This window comes from Bubalus bubalis, chromosome 1 (genome assembly GCF_019923935.1).
Source record: "Bubalus bubalis isolate 160015118507 breed Murrah chromosome 1, NDDB_SH_1, whole genome shotgun sequence".
NCBI classification, from domain to species: Eukaryota; Metazoa; Chordata; class Mammalia; order Artiodactyla; family Bovidae; genus Bubalus; species Bubalus bubalis.
In genome coordinates this window covers 42360650-42384140 of record NC_059157.1, presented here as the reverse complement: position 1 = coordinate 42384140, position 23491 = coordinate 42360650, and the positions used below count along the sequence as shown (strand labels likewise).

Genomic DNA, 23491 nt, shown 5'->3' with positions numbered 1-23491 from the left:
AGTCATGTTCCGCTCTGCAACCCTGTGGACTGTAGCCCACCAGGCTCCTCTGTTCATGGGATTCTCCAGGTAAGAATACTGGAGTGGGTTGCCATTTCCTTCTCCAGGGGATCTTCCCAACCCAGGGATGGAACCTGCATCTCTTGCATCTCCTGCACTGGCAGGGGGATTCTTTACCACTCAGCCACTTGGGGAGTCCCACACACTACTGATACCATGTATACAATAGATAACTAATGAGAACCTACTGTACAGCTCAGGGAAGTCTACTCAGGGAAGCCGTCACAGGACATTATTGGGTTGCAAAGACCCCAGGCCCTGTCGACGGATGGCTGACAGAGCTGGCATTAGCCCCTCTGGATGGATGTGATGCTCTGTGGACCTTGCTCATGGAAAGCTCTCATCGACAGTGTATCCATCTGGTAGCAAGAACATCACTGACTGGTTTTAAGTCAGTGGAGAAAGAAGAGCTGCATTCGAGGAGCCCTGAGTGCTTCTGGTCAATGCTGCGCCCCCTCTCAGGGCATCCCCTGCTCCTCTCCCAACCCCCAGGGCAGCTTGGAACAGACCCCGCCAGGAGAGTACTCACATACACAGCTGGGCTTGTTGCCAGACCACTGGTTGTTCTGCTGACACGTGATGACTCGCTCCCCCACCAGCTCAAAGGCCGCCTGGCATTCGAACGTGAGTGTGTCTCCATGGAGGAAGCTGCTGCCGGTCCGCTTCCCGTAGGCTGGGATGCCCGGGTCCCCACAGCCCCCCTTCTCAATTTCTGAAAGGAGGACAGATGAGCGGACCATTGAGAAAACATGGTGAACGTTTTCAACAGCTTAGAAAGTGAACAGTGGTTGACTTTTGCATTGTTTCCATAAACAGTTTCAATTCATCTAATATTTATTTAGCAGAAGCCAGAAAAAAATATATACTTCAAATTTTAGAGAAAAATGTTTAACTTTTCTTTCAAAGGAAACACAAAGCTACACAGATGTGTTGACCATGCAAATGTTAAGATTAATATATGGTTCTTCCTGGTCTACACCTTTTCTTCATGCTGTCCATAACTGCTGCCATTAAAATGTAAACATCGATTTTGTTTTAATTGATGTATTTTTTAATGTAAACCACACAAGTAAGATGGTTCATTCCCTACTGAATATTTAAATCAATATATCCATTTGAATATTCTTTGCCTTAAATTGGTGTTAAAACTCATTTAGGAAACAAAATGAATATATTCATGGTCTTCAGATGAAAAGAAAATATGTGGAATCAAGGCTCTTTTCATTAGCACATGATTGTAATGACATGTGTATACAAATGCACCAAATTATACACACACTTCAACTTTGCTCTGTCACAAATGTTAATGATACAGGATGTATTAACTGAAATATGTTTGTTCATTGATTCATACAAAAATATTTCTTGAGGGCCAACAATGCGTCAGGTTCTGTTCTAGGTAAAGAGGTTAGTGGACAAACAAGACAAAATTCCCACACGCGCAGGGCTGACATTACATAGAGGGAACCGGTAACAATTTGTGAGATAATGAAGGAGACATGGGCCAGGGTGCCCGGACCTGCAGGAGGATGCTGGGGAAGGGGTGGTCTGCAGAGGAAGGGAGGGGCTCGGCCAGAGCTGCCTAGGGGGTTTCCGTGGGAAGATTTTGTAGGGTTTTCAGATGATACACAACATGATCCGATTACAAGTTCTGAAGACCCTCTGCCGGGCTGGGAGTGGAGGCAGAAGAAGTATAAGTTTCCACAACTCAGGGAGGTTTCTCTGTGCTTGGCTCACAGATGCATCTCTCAGTCCATGGTCCTTCCTGAATTCTTCATGTGTTTGCACTTTGTCGTCTTGCTGTGAGCAACAGCACATTCAGATGTAGCAACATAAATGCTTTCTGATGATGTCTCAGTGTTTGGAAAGTCTGTGGAAGTGACTCAGCTGAATTTCTGGGTGGTTTTCAGGTACATTTCTGCCTGGTGGGGAACCTGTCCAAGCTCAGAGATCAATCCAAAGCTGGCTTATTCTCCTCCAGAGAAGAAACTCTACTTCTGAGTGTTCAGGAGTATCAGAGAGGTGAAATCAGCTGGTAATATAATGGTGGTGAAACTTCAACATGTAGGATATCAGCCCATCTGTTTTTGAAGCAAATTAGCACAAGAAACACAAAACTAAACCAAACCAGGCACTTCGTGCAAACAAGTTCATCATGCTGTCCTGATGGCTCAGGCCATCAGATTAAAAAGACGGCCTAAATGCTGCTGCTGCTAAGTCGCTTCAGTCGTGTCCGACTCTGTGTGACCCCATAGATGGCAGCCCACCGGGCTCCCCCGTCCCTGGGATTCTCCAGGCAAGAACACTGGAGTGGGTTGCCATTTCTTTCTCCAATGTATGAAAGTGAAAGTGAAGCCGCTCAGTCGTGTCTGACTCTTCGCGACCCTATGGACTGCAGCCCACCAGGCTCCTCCATCCATGGGATTTTTCCAGGCAAGAGTACTGGAGTGGGGTGCCATCGCCTTCTCCGGACGGCCTAAATAGTATCAGTTAAATGGGAGCTAAAATGTTCCTGGATGCAATGCAGGCCACGAAAGCCTTGGAGGACACTCTTCCTTAAGGACCAGCCTTGGAGTACAAGTGGATGAACCTGAGCTGAACAAAGGCAGGAATGGATCTACTTGAATTTAATGCTTGGATTACCTTGAACCAAATTTCGTTGACTGAAGGCAATTTGGATTGGTGGTTTATAACAGAAAATACCTTATTTTTTTAAATTTATTCATTTTTCATTGAAAGATAATTGCTTTATAGTATTGAGTTGGTTTCTACCAAACATCAACATAGATTTGATGTTGAATCAGCCATAGATTTACCTATGTCCCCTCCCACTTGAACCCCCCTCCCATCTCCTTCCCCATCCCACCCCTCTAGGTTGTTACAGAGACCCAGTTTGAGTTCGTTGAGTCATACAGCAAATTCCCATCGGCTATCTATTTTACATATGGTAATGTATTTTTCCATGTTACTCTCTGTACACAGCCCACTTTCTCCTTCCTTCCTCCCCCAAGCCAAGTCCATAAGTTTGTTCTCTACATCTGTGTCTCCACTGCTGCTCTGCAAATAGGTTCGTCAGTACCATCTTTCTAGATTCCACATATGTGCATTAGTATACAGTATTTGTTTTTCTCTTTCTAACTTACTTCACTCTGTATAATAGGCTCTAGGTTCATCCACCTCATTAGGACTAACTCAAATGATTCAAATTCCTTTTTATGACTGAGTAATATTCCATTGTATATATGTACCACAGCTTCTTTATCCATTATCTGTTGATGGATTTCTAGGTTGCTTCCATGTCCTAGTTGCTGTAAACAGAGCTGCAATTAACATCTGTATCTTTTTCAATTTTTGTTTCCTCAGGGTATACACATAGTAGTGGGGTGGCCGGGTCATATGGCAGTTTTATTCCTATCTTTTTAAAGGAATATCCACAGTGTTCTTCATAGTAGCTGTACTAATTTACATTTCTACCAACAGTGCAAGAGTGTTCCCTTTTCTCCACACCCTCTCCAGAATTTATTGTTTGCAGATTTTTTGATGATGGCCATTCTGACCAGTATAAGGTGATATTGTAGTTTTGATTTGCAGTTCTCTAATAATGAGCAATATTGAGCATCTTTTAATGTGTCTATTAGCCATCTGTATGTCTTGTTTGGAGAAATGTCTGTTTAGGTCATTTTCCCACTTTTTAATTGGGTTGTTTGTTTTTCTGTATTGATCTGTAAATAGATGGAGAGGTATTCTATGTTCCTGGGTTGGAAGAATAAATTTTGTGAAAATTACTATTCTACTAAATGTAATCTACAGATTCAGTGCAATCACTATCAAATTACCAATGACATTTTTCACAGAACTAGAACAAAAACTCTCACAATTCATATGGAAACACAAAAGATCCCAAATAGACAAAGCACGCTTGTGAAAGAATTGATCTGGAGTAATCAATCTTCATCACTTCAGACTATACTACAAAGTTATAGTTATCAAGGCAGTATGATACTGGCGTGCGCACACACACACACACACACACACAACACAGAAATATAGACCAATGTAACAAGATTGAAAGTCCAGAGATAAACCCACATACCTATGGATACCTTATTTTTGACAAGGGAGGCAAGAATATACAATGGGGCAAAGATAGTCTCTTCAATAAGTGCTGCTGGGAAAACTGGACAGCTCCATGTAAAAGAATGAAAGTAGAACACTTCCTAACACCATACACAAAGATAAACTCACAATGGATTAGAGATATAAATGTAAGAGCAGAAACTATAAAACTCTCAGAAGAAAACATAAGCAGAACACTCAATGACATACATCAAAGCATGATCCTCTATGACCCACCTCCCTCAGTACTGGAAATAAATAAGTGGAACCAAATTAAACTTAAAAGTTTTTGCACAGCAAAGGAAACTACAAACAAGGAAAAAGACAGCCCTCAGAATGGGGAAAAATAATAGCAAATGAAACAACTGATAAAAGATTAATTTCCAAAATATACAAGCAGCTGATACAAGAGCTTCCATTTGATGGGACCTGTCAGTGGAATAGGGACCAGGAGCCCAGGGTTCTGGCCAAGGACTCAGCTCTGAGGTCAGGAATCAGAACACCAGACTTGGTTTGGAAATTCCTGGGCTCTGCTGGGCCACCTGATAGAATTTAGTCTTGAAAAGTCTCCATTTTCACTTCCTCAGTTTACTACTTTCTACCTCACAGGGCGGCTGTGAGAGTTAAACTGTATAATTCACATAAGTCCTGGCATATAGGGCCCGTAATATGAGCTATCACTATGATTATTAGCAAACCTTAGACTTCTAGATGCTTCTTTTTGCCTTTGTGATGCTAAAGCTCATAACTTTTTATAGTGAAATGAATTAACAGCATTTGTGGGAATACTGCTTTCTACATTAACTGAGCCTGGAAACTCCTGACTTTGCAGAGTGCATGGAAATAAACTGGTTGTAGACACACTGTGTGTACACACTGGAAGGTCTTTCTGCTTCCCATGTTGAGGGTTTAGAGTGTCTAGTGGCGCTTCATCTCCACCGAAGATACTGGTATCCCCTGACTCAGACATAAGGCCAGGGCTCGCCCGGAGCAGAACCTGGGTCTGGTGAGTCCTTTTTTAAGAGTTTGGCAGGGACTTGTGATGCCAAGTCCAGGGACTAGCATTGGACTAGTAACATCCACTATCAGTAAGTCTGCATGGAAGAGCTGGACCCACTCATCAGCCACAGAATATGAAACTTCGCTTGGGGAGCATTTTTGGGCATTTTGTATTCTTGACCCCTGCATACTGTATCACTTAAGCCCCAAGTAACTGTGACAGAATCCATGCAGATTCAGAAATGTCCCTTGGAGGTCAAACTGCCTTCACTTGAGAGTGCATCTATGTCACATATTGTCTGAACCAGTACAAACAAGTAAAGGAAGAATAAGACTGGGCTGACATCGATACAGTAACCGCATCAAGCCTCCTTCTATATGGAACAAAATGTCAGATGTCAAAGATGATCCTGCTGTGTTCATGCTTTCCTAGAAACCATAGACTGTTGTCAATGAAAACACTGAAGCCCCCAGAGGGGAAAAGAAGCCAGTCAAATATCTCTTCCAAATGATCACTCTAGAAATGGGATCTGATAAAGAGGAGTCTAAGGGAAATACTAGGTTGCAATTATTTCCTCTCTCCTTCTCAGATGCTGCCTTTTTAGCAGTTGGGGACATTGGTAAACAAGTCTACTGGGGACTCAATGGCACTCCCATTGATATGTTTTTCTTTGACAGTGATTTTTAAAAGTACACAATAATGTTATTTCGATATTTTTCATGTTGATTAATATTTCTAAATGTTACGAAGTATAACTTTTGAATACTAATTTTATAACTGATCTAAACATTTACACTACATTGACATTACATATTTAATGCTCACCTCTAATACATTTTATTTTTGGTAGTTCGTACTATACCCATAAATGTTTATATAATAAATGAGTAATTAGATTCACTAATTTTCTTTAGACTTTTATTTTTACTTTATATCAGAGTGCAGCTGATTAACAATGTTGTCATAGTGTCAGGTGGACAGTGAAGAGACTCAGCCATACACATGCATATGTCCATTCTCCCCCAAACATCCCTCCCATCCAAGCTGCCACACAACGTTGAGCAGAGTTCCCTGTGCTATACAGTAGATGCTTGTTGGTTATCTATTTTAAATATAGCTAAGTGTATATGTCTGTCCCAAACTCCCTAAGGGATTCACTAATTTTTTAATGTATCAGAACCCTCCTTTTCCTGGCCTATCAGTATTCACTGACATGTAAACCAAAATATTGAAACTGAAATTGAGTCTGCTATAACAAAGACTTATCAGTCACACTTCTGAGAAAGGACATTAAAATCATTAAGCTGAGCCATATCCACTTGACAATTACTGATCTACAAGTCACTCAGTTAAAGCCAATCCTTAATCTGAAATGTCATGGCTGCTCTCTGATATTTACCACATGATTAGTGCACAGCTTCCCTGTAAGGCTGCCCACCAACTGATAAATGTTATTGTTCACATTTAGTGCCATCTTTGCACCTGCTTTGACCCCAACACATGATAGAAGAGGTGCAGATGAATGAATGCTGCTTTAAGGAATAACCAAGTTCCCCCGGACGGCTCTGCACAGCTAAGTATCCTGGCTTGGTGACTTGTCCACATAGCGGGACCTTCCTGTTTCTGACTCTACTTCTTCATCTCCTCCTCCACACTCAAGGGAACTGCCCTGTCTTCTCCAAACCCATCCACAGGAGCGCACCTGCAGCGGACCCACCTGACAGGTGTCTGTGTCTCTCAGAGACCACTCATGTCAAGCAGGTGCATTTCCACACACTGGAAACCACTGTGTCAACCTCAGTGCCTCCCACCCTGTCAAGGACTCTCTCCTTCCAACAGCAGAGGTGTCCTGAGCCTCTACACTGTCCTCCCATCAAAGACACCACCCTCTCTCTTTCTATAATGTCCCTCTTGGCTAGTCTCTTCAGAGCCCCATAATCTGGAGTACTGTTGCTCCCTACCCTGGGGTTACAGGTAGCTTTCCTGTAGAGGTTTAAGAACAAGTCTTATCTGGTCCTATTTGGATGTGGACCTGTCTTTCTACTTCATTACTCTGTTACTTTTTCCAGAATGATAAGGCTTATCTTCCCTGGACTTACTGATAGTTAAATGGTGCCCTGAACAAACTGGACACTTGGTGCTTTGTTATTACTTAAAAGGAACTGAGACATCTTCTCAGCTTAGGTAGTTTTTGGCTATAACACAGCCTGTGCCCCCACCCTTTTTTTTTCCTCTGTAAAGAGTTACCATCTCTCGCCTAACTGCTTAGCCTGTGGTAGATTCTTCTGAGCAACATTCACTGTTTAAACTACAGGTCTAACCAACAAGTGAGCAGACCAAGCAACTGGTCTTGTGGAGAGTATAGCTTAGGGCAGTTGGCAGAAAATACACAAACAGCCTAAAGTAAGCCAGACAGGGATAAATGTGCTGAGAAAGAGAAAGCAGGTAAGAGGAATAACTCTGGTTTGAGTGATGGAAAGTAGAGTAGTCCGAGGGTCTTTTCTGGTGGGACAGTCAGAGAAGGTTTCTGGAAGCTGAATGTGTTGGCAGAGACTTGAAGTGGGAGGACACACTTGAAAGGTGTAAGGGTGGAGATGGTCCCACCTGCGGTGAGCAGGAGTAACCTGCAGGGCTGGGTGAGTGATGCCCCTGGCAGGGTGAGGAAGAGCAAGGTGGCCACAGGTGACCGTGGTGGTGAAGGGAGAGATGAGGACACATAACACTGAGCTGGCCAGGGCCAGGTGATGCACGGTCTCTGGATTTTTATGTGGATTTCATTCGTTCATTGTGTTTTATTACAATCATGCTGTAAGAGCTACAGAAACCAGATAAACTATCAATCTCTCCCCTAAATTGTTGTGAAACATCGTCTCATAATGAAGATTGGAGAGGACACCTAAATGCCACTGTGAGATAAGACTTTCCTTAGGGTTATCAGTTCCATTGATTTTAGCCTCTTTCCTGCTAAGAATAGCAATCCTGAATGATCATGAAGATTGACTTTCTATCGATGCATATATATATATATATGCATATGCAGGCAGCATGGTTTATAGAAAAGGCTATCAGATTGGCTAAGAATCTAGGTTTGATTGACAGATCTTTCACTTAATAACCAAGAATACTTCATTATTTGATTTGACGCTTTTTTAAAAAAAATTATTTAATTGGAGGATAACTGCAAAATTGTTACAGTTTTTGCCATACATCAGTATGAACTGGCGATAGGTATACATATGTCCCCTCCATCCCGAATCCCCCTCCCACCTCCATCCTATCCCTCCCACCTCATCGCTCTGGGTTGCCCCAGAGCACCAGCTTTGGGTGTCCTGCTTCATGCATCAAACTCGCAATGGTTATCTATTTTACATATAGTAATGTATCATTTCAATGCTATTCTCTCAAATCATCCCACCCTCTCCTTCTCCCACTGAGTCCAAAAGTCTATTCTTTATGTCTGTGTCTCCTTTGCTGCCCTGCAAGTAGGATTGTTGATATCATATGCTTTGATGTTTTAAATTGTGGAGCATGCCCTACGTGCTAGGGTGCTAGAACCAGGGATGAGTTACCCCCTTCAAGAAGTCCATAGTATAGTAATCTGAATAGACTGTGCCAAGTAACCATCACAGGGCATTTTGTGAGACATCTGTCTCATCAAAGATATTCAGAAGTCAATATTAAACATCAGATCAGATCAGATCAGTCACTCAGTCATGTCCAACTCTTTGCAACCCCATGAATCGCAGCACACCAGGCCTCCCTGTCCATCACCAACTCCTGGAGTTCACTCAGACTCATGTCCATCGAGTCAGTGATGCCATACAGCCATCTCATCCTCTGTCATCCCCTTCTCCTCTTGCCCCCAATTCCTCCCAGCATCAGAGTCTTTTCCAATGAGTCAACTCTTCACATGAGGTGGCCAAAGAACATGAGTTTCAGCTTTAGCATCATTCCTTCTAAAGAAATCCCAGGGCTGATCTCCTTCAGAATGGACTGGTTGGATCTCCTTGCAGTCCAAGGGACTCTCAAGAGTCTTCTCCAACACCACAGTTCAAAAGCATCAATTCTTCGGCGCTCAGTCTTCTTCACAGTCCAACTCTCACATCCATACATGACCACAGGAAAAACCATAGCCTTAACTAGACGAACCTTTGTTGGCAAAGTAATGTCTCTGCTTTTGAATATGCTATCTAGGTTGGTCATAACCTTCCTTCCAAGGAGTAAGCGTCTTTTAATTTCATGGCTGCAGTCACCATCTGTAGTGATTTTGGAGCCCAGAAAAATAAAGTCTGACACTGTTTCCACTCTTTCCCCATCTATTTCCCATGAAGTGGTGGGACTGGACGCCATGCTCTTTGTTTTCTGAATATTGAGCTTTAAGCCAACTTTTTCACTCTACACTTTCACTTTCATCAAGAGGCTTTTGAGTTCCTCTTCACTTTCTGCCATAAGGGTGGTGTCATCTGTATATCTGAGGTTATTGATATTTCTCCCAACAATCTTGATTCCAGTTTGTGTTTCTTCCAGTCCAGCGTTTCTCATGATGTACTCTGCATATAAGTTAAATAAACAGGGTGACAATATACAGCCTTGATGAACTCCGGCTGCGATCCGCATGCGACGGGTGCGCCATAGTGCAGGTGGCTGCGCCATGGTGTGCCACAGCGCAGCCGAGAGGAGCCACCCCATGTCCGAGGTCAGGGGCAGAAGCTGGGAGGACCCCATGCCCGAAGGGCAGCGGCCAAGAGGAGCTACCCCACGTCCGAGGTCAGGGGGGGCGGCCAAGGGGAGATACCCAGCGTCCGAGGTCAGGGGCTGCGGCTGGGAGGAGATACCCCATGCCCCTAAGCCCGAGGCCAAGGGCGGCGGCAGGGAGGAGCAACCACACGACCGAGGTCGGGCGGTGGCTGGGAGGACCAACCCCAGGTCCAAGGAGCCGTGGCTGCGCGGGAACAGGAGGGCCTAGAGGAGCTATCCCATGTTGAAGGTCAGAAAGGGCGGTGGTGAGGAGATACCCCTCGTCCAAGGTAAGGAGCAATGGCTGCACTTTGCTGGAGCAGCCGTGAAGAGATACCCCACGCCCAAGGTAAGAGAAACCCAAGTAAGACGGTAGGTGTTGCAAGAGGGCATCAGAGGGCAAACACACTGAAACCATACTCACAGAAAACTAGTCAATCTACTCACACTAGGACCACAGCCTTGTCTAACTCAATGAAACTAAGCCATGCCCGTGGGGCAACCCAAGACGGGTGGGTAATGGTGGAGAGATTTGACAGAATGTGGTCCACTGGAGAAGGGAATAGCAAACCACTTCAGTATTCTTGCCTTGAGAACCCCATGAACAGTATGAAAAGGAATGCCCTTAAAATGAAGATAAACCGTCAAAGGAAAAAGAGGCCCTGAACTTTTAACTACTTCTGTCCAGCCCACAGCACTTATTCTGCAAGTCATGTAGAAAAGGCTTGAATTAGAGTTCCAAGAGTTCTGGTCACAAGGTAGCTAGACTGGGTCCAGAGCAACTCAGCCAAGGGCAGCATTTCGGAGGTGGCGGGGGGTGTGTGTGGGGGGGGGGCATCTGACTCAGGGACAAGCCAAGCAACTGGCCAGAGGTCAGTGGCTGCTACCCACCCTCTGTTCCTTAATGAGGGGATCTTCTCAGGACCCTTCTACTTCTTTTCCACGTTAATTTCTATCCTCTTAATGAGGACCCAGCATTACTGGACCCCTGACTTCAGGAGGAAACAAGTTAAAAGGGACAGGAAGAAGCCCTTCAACTTTAGAAACCAGCTGAAGTTGGTCCTTAGGGCATTAGTATAACAGAACGCAAGATCTGAGAGTTTTGGAGGTGCTCTGTATTATTATTATCTTTCCCATTGGGCAGAAGCTTTGAGTAGAGACCTTAACCATAACATTTGTAGAGAAAGTTACACACCTGATTCCAGCTGAAGCAAACAGACCCGCCTTCTGCCTGGACCTCTGCCTCTGGCTCCATCAGTGGTTCCCAAACTCACCTGCACATCACAGTTGCCCAAGGATCCTCACCTCTACAAATCACAAATTCTAGTATTTCTTGATGAACCATAGCTTTGACTATGTAGACCTTTGTTGGCAAAGTGATGTCCCTGCTTTTTATATGCTGTCTAGGTTTGCGACAGCTCTTTTTCCAAGGGGCAAACATCTTTTAATTTCATGGCTGCAGTCACTGTCCACAGTGATTTTGTAGCCCAAGAAAATAAAGTCTGTCACTGTTTCCATTTATTCTCCCATCTTTTTACCAATACATTACACAAGTGCAGAAATAGCTAAGTGACATTACAAGCTAAGCTTCTTTTTTCACAGCACATAGTAAAACTGTCACTAAAAAGTGTGAATTGTGTTTTATATGGTAACCCAAATGCTAGTAATCAAAAAGTTCAAGGAAAATTGGCTTACATTAATGAGTATTTTATTTTCCTGAAATAACAAGAATAATGGATGTAGGAGTGCAAGACAGGCCCATGGTCAGATCAGTAAGAACCCAGGCTCTTCATTGCTGTTTTCCATCACCCTGAACATGCTGGTCAACATCTTAAGGGTTGCAGTCTCATGGCACAAAGTGGCTGCGGGTGTGAAGGTAGGAAGAAAGCAGAGAGTCACAGTCCCCCACAAGGACAGCTAGTGGAGTTCTTTCTTTAAAAAGAAGAAGAAAAAAATACTTTTCCAGAGGCCTTATCTAGTCATTTCTGTTATATCTCTTTGTGTCTTGCTGGTCACCTAACCATTCCTACCTCTGAAGAATCCTGTAAATATAATATTAGCACTTCCTAGACTCTCTCATGTAGGAAGTAAAAGGAAAATAGTGTCTTCTAAAGTGGCATTTGCATAACCCATCATGCTAGCATCTGCCACGAGATGCTAGCAAAATTAGAAATTGAATGTGACGCCTGCCAAAAATACCATGTCAATGGAAACGAAATCCCCTCTCAAACATAAAATCATTTTCAATATGTTTGGCAGTGTTAGCTGGTACAGTGTTTAAATATCTTGTTAGTTTATATTCAGTGTTCAGGAGGAAAAAAGTACAAATCCGTTTCTGTAAATTCTTTTGGGAATAAGTCGGGAGTTAAATAAAGATAAATAAAAGGGAATGCTGTTTTAGAGAAAACGTATTATTAGAACAACTTTCAGAGAAGTAAAAAAGCAACAAAGCAACAGATTAGGTAAAAAACTAAAAGAATGCCTGAGAGTATCATGAACCAAAGCCATTTCACGATTTCTTTATTCTTTCTGAATTCTGCCGTCAAGATCACAGCAGAATCTTTATTCTGCCATGCAAGGCATCTGCTGCTGGACTAGTTGACAATTTACAGGGAATCTTCAACTTGCTGACTCCCAGTGGATGTGCGTTATCATGGCCGGAGAGCACATTTGAATGGCCCGCCAGAAAGAAGAGAGAGAGGTACACAATGAAGAAAAGAAAAAAAAAAAAAAAAAGTGGATTTTAACTTTAGAAACCAGGGAGCCAGTTAATAAATTATCTGCTCTGTTAGTTCTTGTTTTCCTAAGGAGATATTAACTGTACCAAAATGAAGCTATCATTTCTGATAGCATTTCACACGCTTTTAGTTAACAGTCTGAGAACATAAACTCAGTTTCCTCCAAGTGTGTTTTACAGCCAGTTCTTCTCACAGCTAGGAAGTCACAGCACTTAAAGATGACTATCCTGTACCTGCTTTACTAAGACAGAGATTGTATGTTGACTTTCTCTACCAGTGCACAGTGTTACTAAATAACATTTACTACAGAAAATTAAAGATAAACATTTTGGGTTTACTGTATCTGCTAAGACAGTTATCTTGTGCCTACTTCACAAAGATGGTTTCTGGATTGAAATGGGCATTTAGCTGTGCATAATGTAAACATTTTTTCTAGGCTAATTTTGTCAACTTTGCTCTACAATTAGGCTCAACATTTGGGCACTTGATTATCCAATTATCTGTGCATTAGAGCGAGCCCAAAATTGCTTCTGGAAAAGCATCTTGGCTTGGCCCACAGTACTTCATTAGGTCACCTCTAAAGAGCTGGCATTGCCTCTACCCAGGCCTGTGTTCTTGTTAAGCATTTCATCTTATACGGTAATGTCATTTTATCCAAGCATATGGCTCTGTCCTAATTTGGCAACACAGCATATCTGCATAGCAAGGGCTTATCTGGGCATACAATATTGAATTAACTGCTAATCAACTATTCTTCATAGATGCTAGGGACAGAATTTTGTCTCCTCCTAATTCCTACCTTGAAATGCTAAGCCCCAGGATGGCTCTACCTGGAGACAGGGCCTTTGGGGAAGTAACTGAGTTTAAAAGGGGGTTGTAACGACTGGGCTCCAATCCAACATGACTGATATTCTTATACAGAGAAGAGACGCCAGGGATTTGCACACACAGGAAAGACTGTGAGGACACAGCCAGATGACAGTCATGTACAAGCCAAGATGTCAGGTCTCAGAAGAAATCCAATCCACTAAGCACTTGGATCTTGGGAATGTGAGCAAAGAAATTGCTGTGTTTCAGCCCCATCCAGTCTGTGGTACATTGTTAAGCCTGCTCCAGCAAACTAATACAACTTAAATTAAGATACTCTATTTATGGATAAGTGCATGAAGCTATATCCATGCAGTTTATTCTTCTAGAACAGGTATGTCTTTCATTAGGTCAGGGTTGGGCCACTTTCTTGTTCTCGTGACATACTTCTTATCACTGATATAAACTTCAGAATCATGCTACTGGCATACACTGAGAGTTGTTAAATGGCAGAGTCTATTGCTCCAGGTTGCTGAAAAATATTTCTTTAAAATGCTGTTGAGAATATTGGTTGCATTTTAGCAAGATATTAACTTTAGGAAGTCCAAAGGGAAAAATGTATTCTCTAATTTTAGTAGTATAAAATTATTCGGAAACTGGTTTATTTTTATTCTATAAATTTTCTGGTTACAGGAGGACAAGAAGACTGATGAAGAAAGATGATAAGGAGACTGGTGTGAAGTCTTGGGGTGGGAACAGCTGGTGTCGGGGGACCTGAAAGAACAGTAGTGAGCACACAAGAGAGTGAGAACCAAGTTTCTAGAGCATCAGAGTTCATGGATGGCTGGCCAGGCCTTCGACAGGACCACGCAGGTGACCAGGCCAGGTGCCGGCGTTCTGCTCGCCTCAGCACCTCTGCTTCCCTCTTCTCTGCGGAGGCCCCCGCTCAGTCTTAAACTCTCTCATCTCTCAAGAAGGAAGCTTCTCCTGGCTGTGGGAATTTGCTAAAAGAAAATGTGAGAAGACGTGCTGGTGCTTAAGTTGGGCAAAAGGGGCCTGCATTTGGTCTGACATTTGTAACACTTTCACCAACGTTCATTGATCCACAGATCAAAAACATTCAGCAGAAAAATTCTGGAAAGCTCCCAAAATCAAAGCTTGAATTTGCTGCACTTCAGCAACTACTAGGCAGAATTACAGGTAATCAAGAGGTAAGTATGCAGAAGGATGTGGGGATGTGTGCTATATGTAAATGCTATGCTATTTCATATCATAGACTCGAGCATCCTCAAAGGTTGACCACCTCAAGGTGGAGGAGTCCTGGAACCAATCCCCAGAGGAAACTGAGGGCCAACCTTGCAAACTCCACTGGAGAGAAACACAGAGCCCCACACCTTCCTGCTGATCCCCCTGACCTGGTCCTCCTGGTCACTGAATGCTTCCATCCTGAACTTACACTGCTCTTTCCGGTGATAGATACCCTCTGGATCCATAAAAGATGACATAACTCCCCATTTTACTGCATGTTTCTTATTCTACTTGCTACTTAGGTTCAGAGAGGAAATGATGAGCAGAGAAATACTATTCCTCCACCTTCAGTCAGAAGCCTGCTATTTTCATAACTTTGAAAGAATTCACTTTGGGATGAGATTTCATATTGAGAGGGTTAGTTAGGAGAAGGTCATATTATTATAATTTTCTCATTGTCATTATCAACAGTACAGTATGCTCAAAACATTTATAATAAGCACTCCTAAAGTTCAGTTTATTTCTCACAAATATCACTAATGCTGTTTCCTTCCACATTTCCCCACATTGCTTCATATTTCTCAAAGATCAAGATGAATAATTAAAAAGTATATTCTTCCACAGTTTTGGAATAAAGGAAATACTATAACCACTTTTGAATACTGTTTTTACTGATGAAGATTCTCACTTCATTTTTGGCACCAATAAGCTCTAAAACTTAAATCACATTATTTCATCTTATTAATAAACAAAAGGGGGTGGGATGAGATAATTGCTGGCATTCCTTTCCAGTTTTATATTTTTATGACATCCTGAAATATTTGATGTAGAACTTAGCAACAAATATATGAACCTATTAATCTTGACTCTCCCATGGTTAATAATTTTTACTAAAAAGACTGTTTTAGGACAATCCCAAAGAACTGATGCAGTTCATTTATGGTTATTGTCACCATCCTCCTAAAGACACACCAAGACACACCACACACAAATGTGTGTGTAGTTTTAGCTGATTTCCAACGTCTTTTGCATTGCCTCCTGGGTTCAGGGTTTCCCCATTCATAGTCAACCATCTTTGGTCATCACTGTTGTCATTTGAATTATTCTCCGCTCCCCATCGTGCCTCCTTCTTCCACTTTTGATGCCAAAGCCAAAATAATCTTTCTAACCCCCAGATGTCATGAAATACCCCTGGTGAACCCCTTCAATCTCAACCCAAAGGCTTGTGCCTGATTTAGAAAGCCAGCATTGCCGCCTCCCTGGGTCAACTTTCACGGCCAACCCTCTCCCTTCTGTGATCACAACCCAGGCTGCAACTTCCTTTAGTCCCTGACAGTACCCCCTCCTTTCAGCCTCACGCCTGCTCTAAACATTCCTCTTGTCTTTAGCTTGATCCACTCAATCCACTGTTGATATTCTAATTTCCATTGCACTTACTCTGGGATTAGACTTGATCACAGGCTCAGCCCTCACTTGTCTCTTCTCTGGGAGTTGTATTTATCTTCTGTGACTTACTGTAAACTCTCACATGGTCTATTTTATTGACATTTAGATTCCCTGTACCTAGCCAAGTGACCCACACACAGTACATGCTCCTCAAGATGAGTTCTAATGAATGCCACAGAGCTTTCTATTTATATATGGAGAAGGCAATGGCAACCCACTCCAGTACTCTTGTCTGGAAAATCCCATGTCGGCTGCAGTCCATGGGGTCGCTAAGGGTCGGGCATGACTGAGCGACTTCATTTTCACTTTTCACTCTCATGCATTGGAGAAGGAAATGGCAACCCACTGCAGTATTCTTGCCTGGAGAATCCCAGGGACAGAGGAGCCTAGTGGGCTGCCATCTATGGGGTCACACAGAGTCGGACACGACTGAAGCGACTTAGCAGTAGCAGCATGCATTTAGAACCTATGTTTGCTACCATCACATGTTTGATGCACTGACCCTTTCATGAAACTTTTATCTAACTCCTGATTCACCTATGATTCTAGGTGGGACAGATGGGTCTAGGAAAACTGTATTTTTTTTTTTTAACCTGAAAAGACAAAACATTTTATTAAAATGATAATGGTGTATTTTATGAACAAGTAAAAACTGTGTTTATAAAAAGACCTTTACTATACTCTGGAGAATTTAATGAAGTCCAATCATGTCTTAACCCTTGTCCTAGGCTGAGATCTTGGCAAGCTAAAAAATATATAATAGATGGAAAATGAAAGCAACATTTTCTGTACTGATAAAGTGCATCTATTTTGTTTGAATATGTTTTCATGGTAGTAGTCTGATGAAATAATATTTTGCCAAATAAAAATTTGGGTTGGATATGATACTTTTTCTTAGCCCTAAAAATGGCCTCTGACAAGCTCAGACCAAACCTTTTATAGACTACGCATATGTATAACACAGAAGATTACACTTTGACACTTGTGATTAAAGCAGCTCTGCAGAGCTTGTAAGCCTATTCTTTTTCTCATTTGCTTCTTGACTGTCATCTCTAACCTGAATTGGGGGTTTTAAGAAAACAAAACCAGAATAGATAATAGATAATCTATAGCTATGGGCTTCCCTGGTGGCTCAGTGGTAAAGAATCCACCTGCCAATGTAGGAGACATGGGTTCACTCCCTGGGTTGGGAAGATGTCCTGGCGGAGGAAATGGCAACCCATTCCAGTATTCTTGCCTGGAGAATCCCATGGACCAGGGAGCCTGGAGGGCTAGAGCCCATGGGGTGGCAAAGAGTCAGACAGGATTTAGCGACTAAACAACAATAACAACAACAATCTATTGCTACCACTTTACTATTGTGTGGTGGGTGTTACTAATCTGATGAAAGTGTGTCCAAGATCAGTAAACGCTCCTTGTTCTGGCTGCGGAAAGAGTTAGTTGAAATAGATTTTCTTGTGCAAGCATCCATATGGTACCTGCTGTTGCATTGGAGTCTCATTTTTCTGAGGATTTGACCCAGATCTCTCTAAAACAACTAAATTCCTTCCATCATCTTTAGACAACAACACTGCAGCCTGTGAATGGCCACCAACCAACCATGCCCTTTGCAGATGGTGTGGGCTTCTCCCCACTGGTGGGCAGGGATACGCTCCCTGAGTTTCAGGAATCTGTGTGGACGCAGCATAATCAGGCACCTGGAATGACCTGGAGTTTCCCACAAGTATCCCTCTCCATCACGATCAATAACATAATCTCAGAAAATAGCAGATTGCTATTAAAAGTGCCCTGTGCTTGTTAAAATCGAGTGTAATCATGCTTAATTATGCTGTTCAGGGGAAAATCTGTTGTGTGCATAAAATACTGTACTTGCATTTCACGAAAATGTGATTTGACTAAAACAAAAGTGAGATGCTCTCAAAGGTGCTGTTGACAGCTAAGCTGAGTCAAGAATGATGCTGCTCGGTTTTGCTTTTTCCCCTTGGTGCTCCCATCCCAAATTACAGGACCCTAGAAATCCAGGAGACATGTAACCACAGACAGGAGCTGTGCCAGCCCTTCCCCTTGGCTCGTAGAGGCTATGGAAGCATCCGTCTCCAAACTCAGGGTCAGCACTGCCCAAATCATTTCTATGTGTCATTGAAGGTGAAAACTGTCTTTGTGGTGCTGTCCAGAAAGCTAAGACAGGGGCCTCAGAGAACACTTGTTGGGAAAACAATGACTTTATTCAAGATACAGATCAGCAACTCTGGGAGAGCCACATTTACATGGCCAAATCCTCCGCTCTCCCGGAAGACCTAGTAACCTGATTTGAGACTTCAAAGCTGACTCTGAGCTGACGGTTGAGATCCAGCAGTGCTGCCTGTCTCAGCACAGAGGGCTGGCCTGGCAGTCAGCACCACCACGGGATCCTGCCTTCTCCTGATTCTGCTGCATGAGCGCAAGAGAAACATGTACCCAGGTCACTGGGACCAGTGGGGGCACCACAAAACCAGCAAGGTCATCAGAAACAAAGAAGGTCTGAGCAGGGGTCACAGTCCAAGGAGGCATGTTGCGTAAACGTAACCCTGGGTTTTGAATGAGATCCTGGAACAGAAAGAGGATGTCAGGTAAAAACTTGGGAAACCTGAAGTGTTAAGCATTAAGTGTGCGTGGTCAGTCATGTCCAGCTGTTTACAACCCCATGGATTGTAGCCCAGCAGGCTTCTGTGTCCATGGAATTTTCCAGGCAAAAGTACTGAAGTAGGTTGCCATTTCCTCCTCCAGGGCATCTTCCTGACTCAGGGATGGAACTCACGTCTCCTGCGTTTCCTTTATTGGCAGGCAGGTTCTTTACCACTGAGCCACCTGGGAAGCTGATAAATGAAGTGTGGACTTCAGTTAATAACTGCACTGCCCTGACAGTCACAAGAGTAGAACTGCCTGAGCTGAGAAGACTTTGGTGGTGCTTACTGTTAAGTGTGGACAGTGTCCTGTCCTTCAGGGGAACAGCGAGCTTCCACTCCTCTGTTGCTTCTGCTCTCACGACACTGAAGAGAAACTGCACTCAGTGGCTCTCTTTCTGTCTAGAAGATGCACATGTAGCCCAGGTAAGACTTGCATCCGTGCACTTGTGACAATGAGTCTGAATCACCATCACCTATTAATACTAAAGTGGCCCAAGAAAACCCAGAAGATTCCTATCTAGAGACAAACAGCGCTGACTTATGGAACCTACATTGTGCTGGGCTCTTAGAATAAAAGGAATTTTATCTCAAGTAAAACTGAGTCACTATGAATCTCACACTTGGAACTCTATAGGATAAGAAATAGTCAACTGGAACTGCTATGAAAATATCTTTAATAATTTGGGGGAAAAAATAAAGAACCAAAGCATGTAGTTAAAATTAAATAATTGCCAACATTTTCTAAATTTATATTTTCCTGACTCTCACAGTTTCCACTGTGTATGCATGCCCAGTCACGTATGACTCTGTGACCCCAAGGACTGTAGCCTGCCAGGCTCCTCTGTCCATGAGATTCTCCTGGCAAGAACACTGGAGTGAGTTACAATTTCCTACTCCAGGGGATCTTCTCAGCCCAGGGATTAAACTTGCATCTCCTTTATCTCCTGCATTGGCAGGCAGTTTCTTTATCATTTCACCACTTGGGAAGACCCAACAGTTTCCATTAAATAAGAGCAAATGTCAGGGCATGGCATTTGCTGCTTCTAGAAAATTGATGCCTCTACTGTGCCCAGAATTTTATTCTCTGTGAGGTCCACACTGCTCCCAAGAATTCCATCCCATAAGTCACAACACTTAAATGATTCCTTCAACATCATTTTTTTTAATTGGGGTATAGTTGTTCTACAATGTTATGTTAGTTTCTGCTATAAAACAAAGTGGATCAGCTATATGTATACATATATCCCCTCCCTCTGGAGTTTCTCCTCCCATCCCTCCACCCATCCCACCCTTCTTGGTCATCACAGAGCACTGAGCTGAGCTCCCTGTACTGTACAGAAGCTTTTCACTAGCTCTCTATTCTACAAATGATCTTAATGACCAGGATAACTATGATGGCACTCACCTAGAGCCAGACAGCCTGGAGTGTGAAGTCGAGTGGGCATTAGGAAGCATTTCTATGAACAAAGCTAGTGGAGGTGATGGAATTCCAGTTGAGCTATTTCAAATCTTAAAAGATGATGCTGTGAAAGTGCTGCACTCAATATGCCACAAATTTGGAAAATGCAGCAGTGGCCGCAGGCCTGGAAAAGATCAGTTTTCATTCCAATCCCAAAGAAGGGCAATGCCAAAGAATTTTCAAACTATCATACAATTGTACTCATTTCATGTGCTAGCAAGGCGAAATGCTCAAAATCCTTCAAGCTAGGCTTCAGTAGTATGTGAACCAAGAAATTCCAGATGTACAAGCTGGATTTAGAAAGGGCAGAGGAACCAGAGATCAAATTCCCAATGTCCGTTGGATTATTGAAAAAGCAAGGGAATTAAAAAAAAAATCTACTTCTGCTTCATTGACTACACTAAAGCCTTTGGCTGTGTGGATCATAACAAACAGTGGAACATTCTTAGAGATAGGAATAGCAGACCACCTGACCCACCTCCTGAGAAACCTGTATGCAGATCAAGAAGCAGGAAAAATGGACTGGATCAAAATTCACAAAGGAGTATGTCAAGGCTGTATATTATCACCCTGCTTATTTAGCTTATATGCAGAGTACATCATATGAAATGCTGGGCTGGATGAAGCACAAGCTGGAATCAAGATTGCTGGGAGAAATATCAATAGCCTCAGATAGGCAGATGACACCACTCTAACAGCAGAAATTGAAGAGGAACTAAAGAGCCTCTTGATGAGGGTAAAAGAAGAGAGTGGAAGGCTAGCTTAAAACTCAACATTCAAAAAACAAAGATCATGGCATCCCGTCCCATCACTTCATGGGAAATAGATGGGGCAACAGTGGAAACAGTGACAAAGTTTATTTTCTTGGGCTCCAAAATCACTGCAGATGGTGACTGAAGCTACGAAATTAAAAGATGCTTACTCCTTGGAAGAAAAGCTATGATAAACCTAGGTAGTGTGTTAAAAAGCAGAGACACTTTGCCAACAAAGGTCCATCTAGTCAAAGCTATGGTTTTTCCCACGGTCATGTATGGATGTAAGAACTGGACCGTAAAGAAGGCTGAACACTGATAAATTGATGCTTTAGAACTGTGATGCTGGAGAAGACCTTTGAATTCCTTGGACAGCAGGGAGATCAAACCAGTCAATCTTAAAGGAAATCAATCCTAAATATTCATTGGAAGGACTGATGCTAAAGCTTAAGTTCCAATACTTTGGCCACCTGATGCAAAGAGCCAACTCATTGGAAAAGACCCTGATGCTGGGAAAATTTGAGGGCAGGAAGAGCAGGGGGATGACAGAGGATGAGATGGTTGGATGGAATCACTGGCTTAAAGGACATGAATCTGAGCAAACTCCAGGAGATGGTGATGGAGAGGGAAGTCTGGTGTGCTGCAGTCCATAGAGTAACAAAGAGTCAGACATGACTTAGCAACTGATCAACAGTAAGTGTATATATGTACATCACAAGTATCCAATTCATCCCCACCTCCCCCAACCCCAAGTCCACACATCCGTTCTCTACATCACAAGTTTCCAATTCATCCCACCTCCCCCAACCCCAAGTCTGCACATCCATTCTCTATGTCTGCTTCTCTATTCCTGCCCTGCAAAAATTTCCTCTGTACCATTTTTCCAGATTCCACAGATATGCGTTAATATCTTTTTTAATATGAGAAACTATTCTGTTATGTAGATTGAAATCACAGGAATAAGAGCAGACTCCCAAACATTTGAGAACATCTCTTGACTGCTCTAACTTTTTCTTTAACAAGAATGGTCACTTTTCCAGTCAATCAATGGAAAGTTAAACTGGCCAGAGTCCATGTGGACTCTTCCAGGCAATTCCTACATCTCCTTTTACATCACTTGAAGTGCCTTCTTATTAAACAACAGACAGATGATGACACAAGGCAAAAACATGTTGTTTTTTTTTTTCCTTCTGTCTGTCTCAAAGTGAGACATTCTAATCAGCTTTAAAAAAAAAAAGTGTATAAACTTACATTTTTGGGGGGGGGGGGGCGGGAGGTGCCGTGCCCTGTGGCAGGCGGGACTGAACTTGTCAACAGGTGCATCTGCAGTGGAAGCGTGGAGTCCTACCCACTGGGCTGCCAGGGAAGTCCACTTACATTCCTTTTTACACAGTAGACACTGCTAACTCAGCTGCCTGCACTCAGCTGTGCAGGTCACGTAAACGGGGCCTGACCCTTGGTAGTTGGTACAAAGCTGCGTTACTGCTGTGTGCTTGGTTATGTTACCTCTGAAAACACTGCTGGATGTAAAACGTGCTTGGTCTTTATTGTGTTTTGAAAATATAAGGCCCCTCTGCTGCTGCTGCTGCTGCTGCTAAGTTGCTTCAGTCGTGTCCAACTCTGTGCGACCCCAGAGACAGCAGTCCACCAGGCTCCCCCATCCCTAGGATTCTCCAGGCAAGAACACTGGAGTGGGTTGCCATTTCCTTCTCCAGTGAATGAAAGTGAAAAGTGAAATTGAAGTCGCTCGGTCGTGTCCAACTCTTAGCAACCCCATGGACTTCAGCCTACCAGGCTCCTCCATCCATGGGATTTTTCAGGCAAGAGTACTGGAGTGGGGTGCCATTGCCTTCTCCAATGCATGAAAGTGAAAAGTGAAAGTGAAGTCGCTCAGTTATGTCCAACTCCCAGCAACCCCATGGATTGCAACCTACCAGGCTTCTCTGTCCATGGGATTTTCCAGGCCCCTCTACTTCATTTCAAATCATAAAATGTCACAGATGAAACTGGATGGAAGCACAGGTTGAGGACTTGAAAATGAAGACAGAAAGTCTACCTTTATTAAAAGTCAAAATAACCATCCTCCATTTAGTAATAATTAGAAGCAATCATAAAAATTAAGTGTTGTGAATAATATTGAACTATTCAAAAATTCCTGCAGATATACTTTTGAAAGATTTAACAGGAAGACTTCTGTAGTCAAGGGGTGGAAATGTTTAATAAAAAAAATGAAAGGAAAAGAAACGACTTAGTACTAATTGACTCTTGAATATGGAGATTATTTTATACTCCATGGGAGCCTTCTTCCATCAATACTATTTATGAGAAGATATTCATGTTTCAGATCCATTAGATATGGAATTATGAGGCCAGACTCTGCAAATCTAATATTCATAACAGGTCCTGCAAAATAGTGGTGGTCATAAAACTTCTGTGAACTACATCGATCTCTTTTATTGGGT

At 42.9% G+C, this 23491-nt stretch overlaps 1 protein-coding gene across 3 annotated transcripts in view; it reads right to left on the bottom strand.

Annotated features, from left to right (window-relative positions):
- CSMD1 (CUB and Sushi multiple domains 1) overlaps window positions 1-23491 on the bottom strand; it is a 2066326-nt gene that overhangs the window by 409337 nt on the left and 1633498 nt on the right. For all 3 annotated transcript variants that reach the window (XM_025272930.3, XM_044938991.2, XM_044938996.2), the window contains one exon: window positions 590-772. In XM_025272930.3, the coding sequence (XP_025128715.3) occupies window positions 590-772 (183 nt within the window). The remainder of the gene's footprint in view (window positions 1-589; window positions 773-23491) is intronic.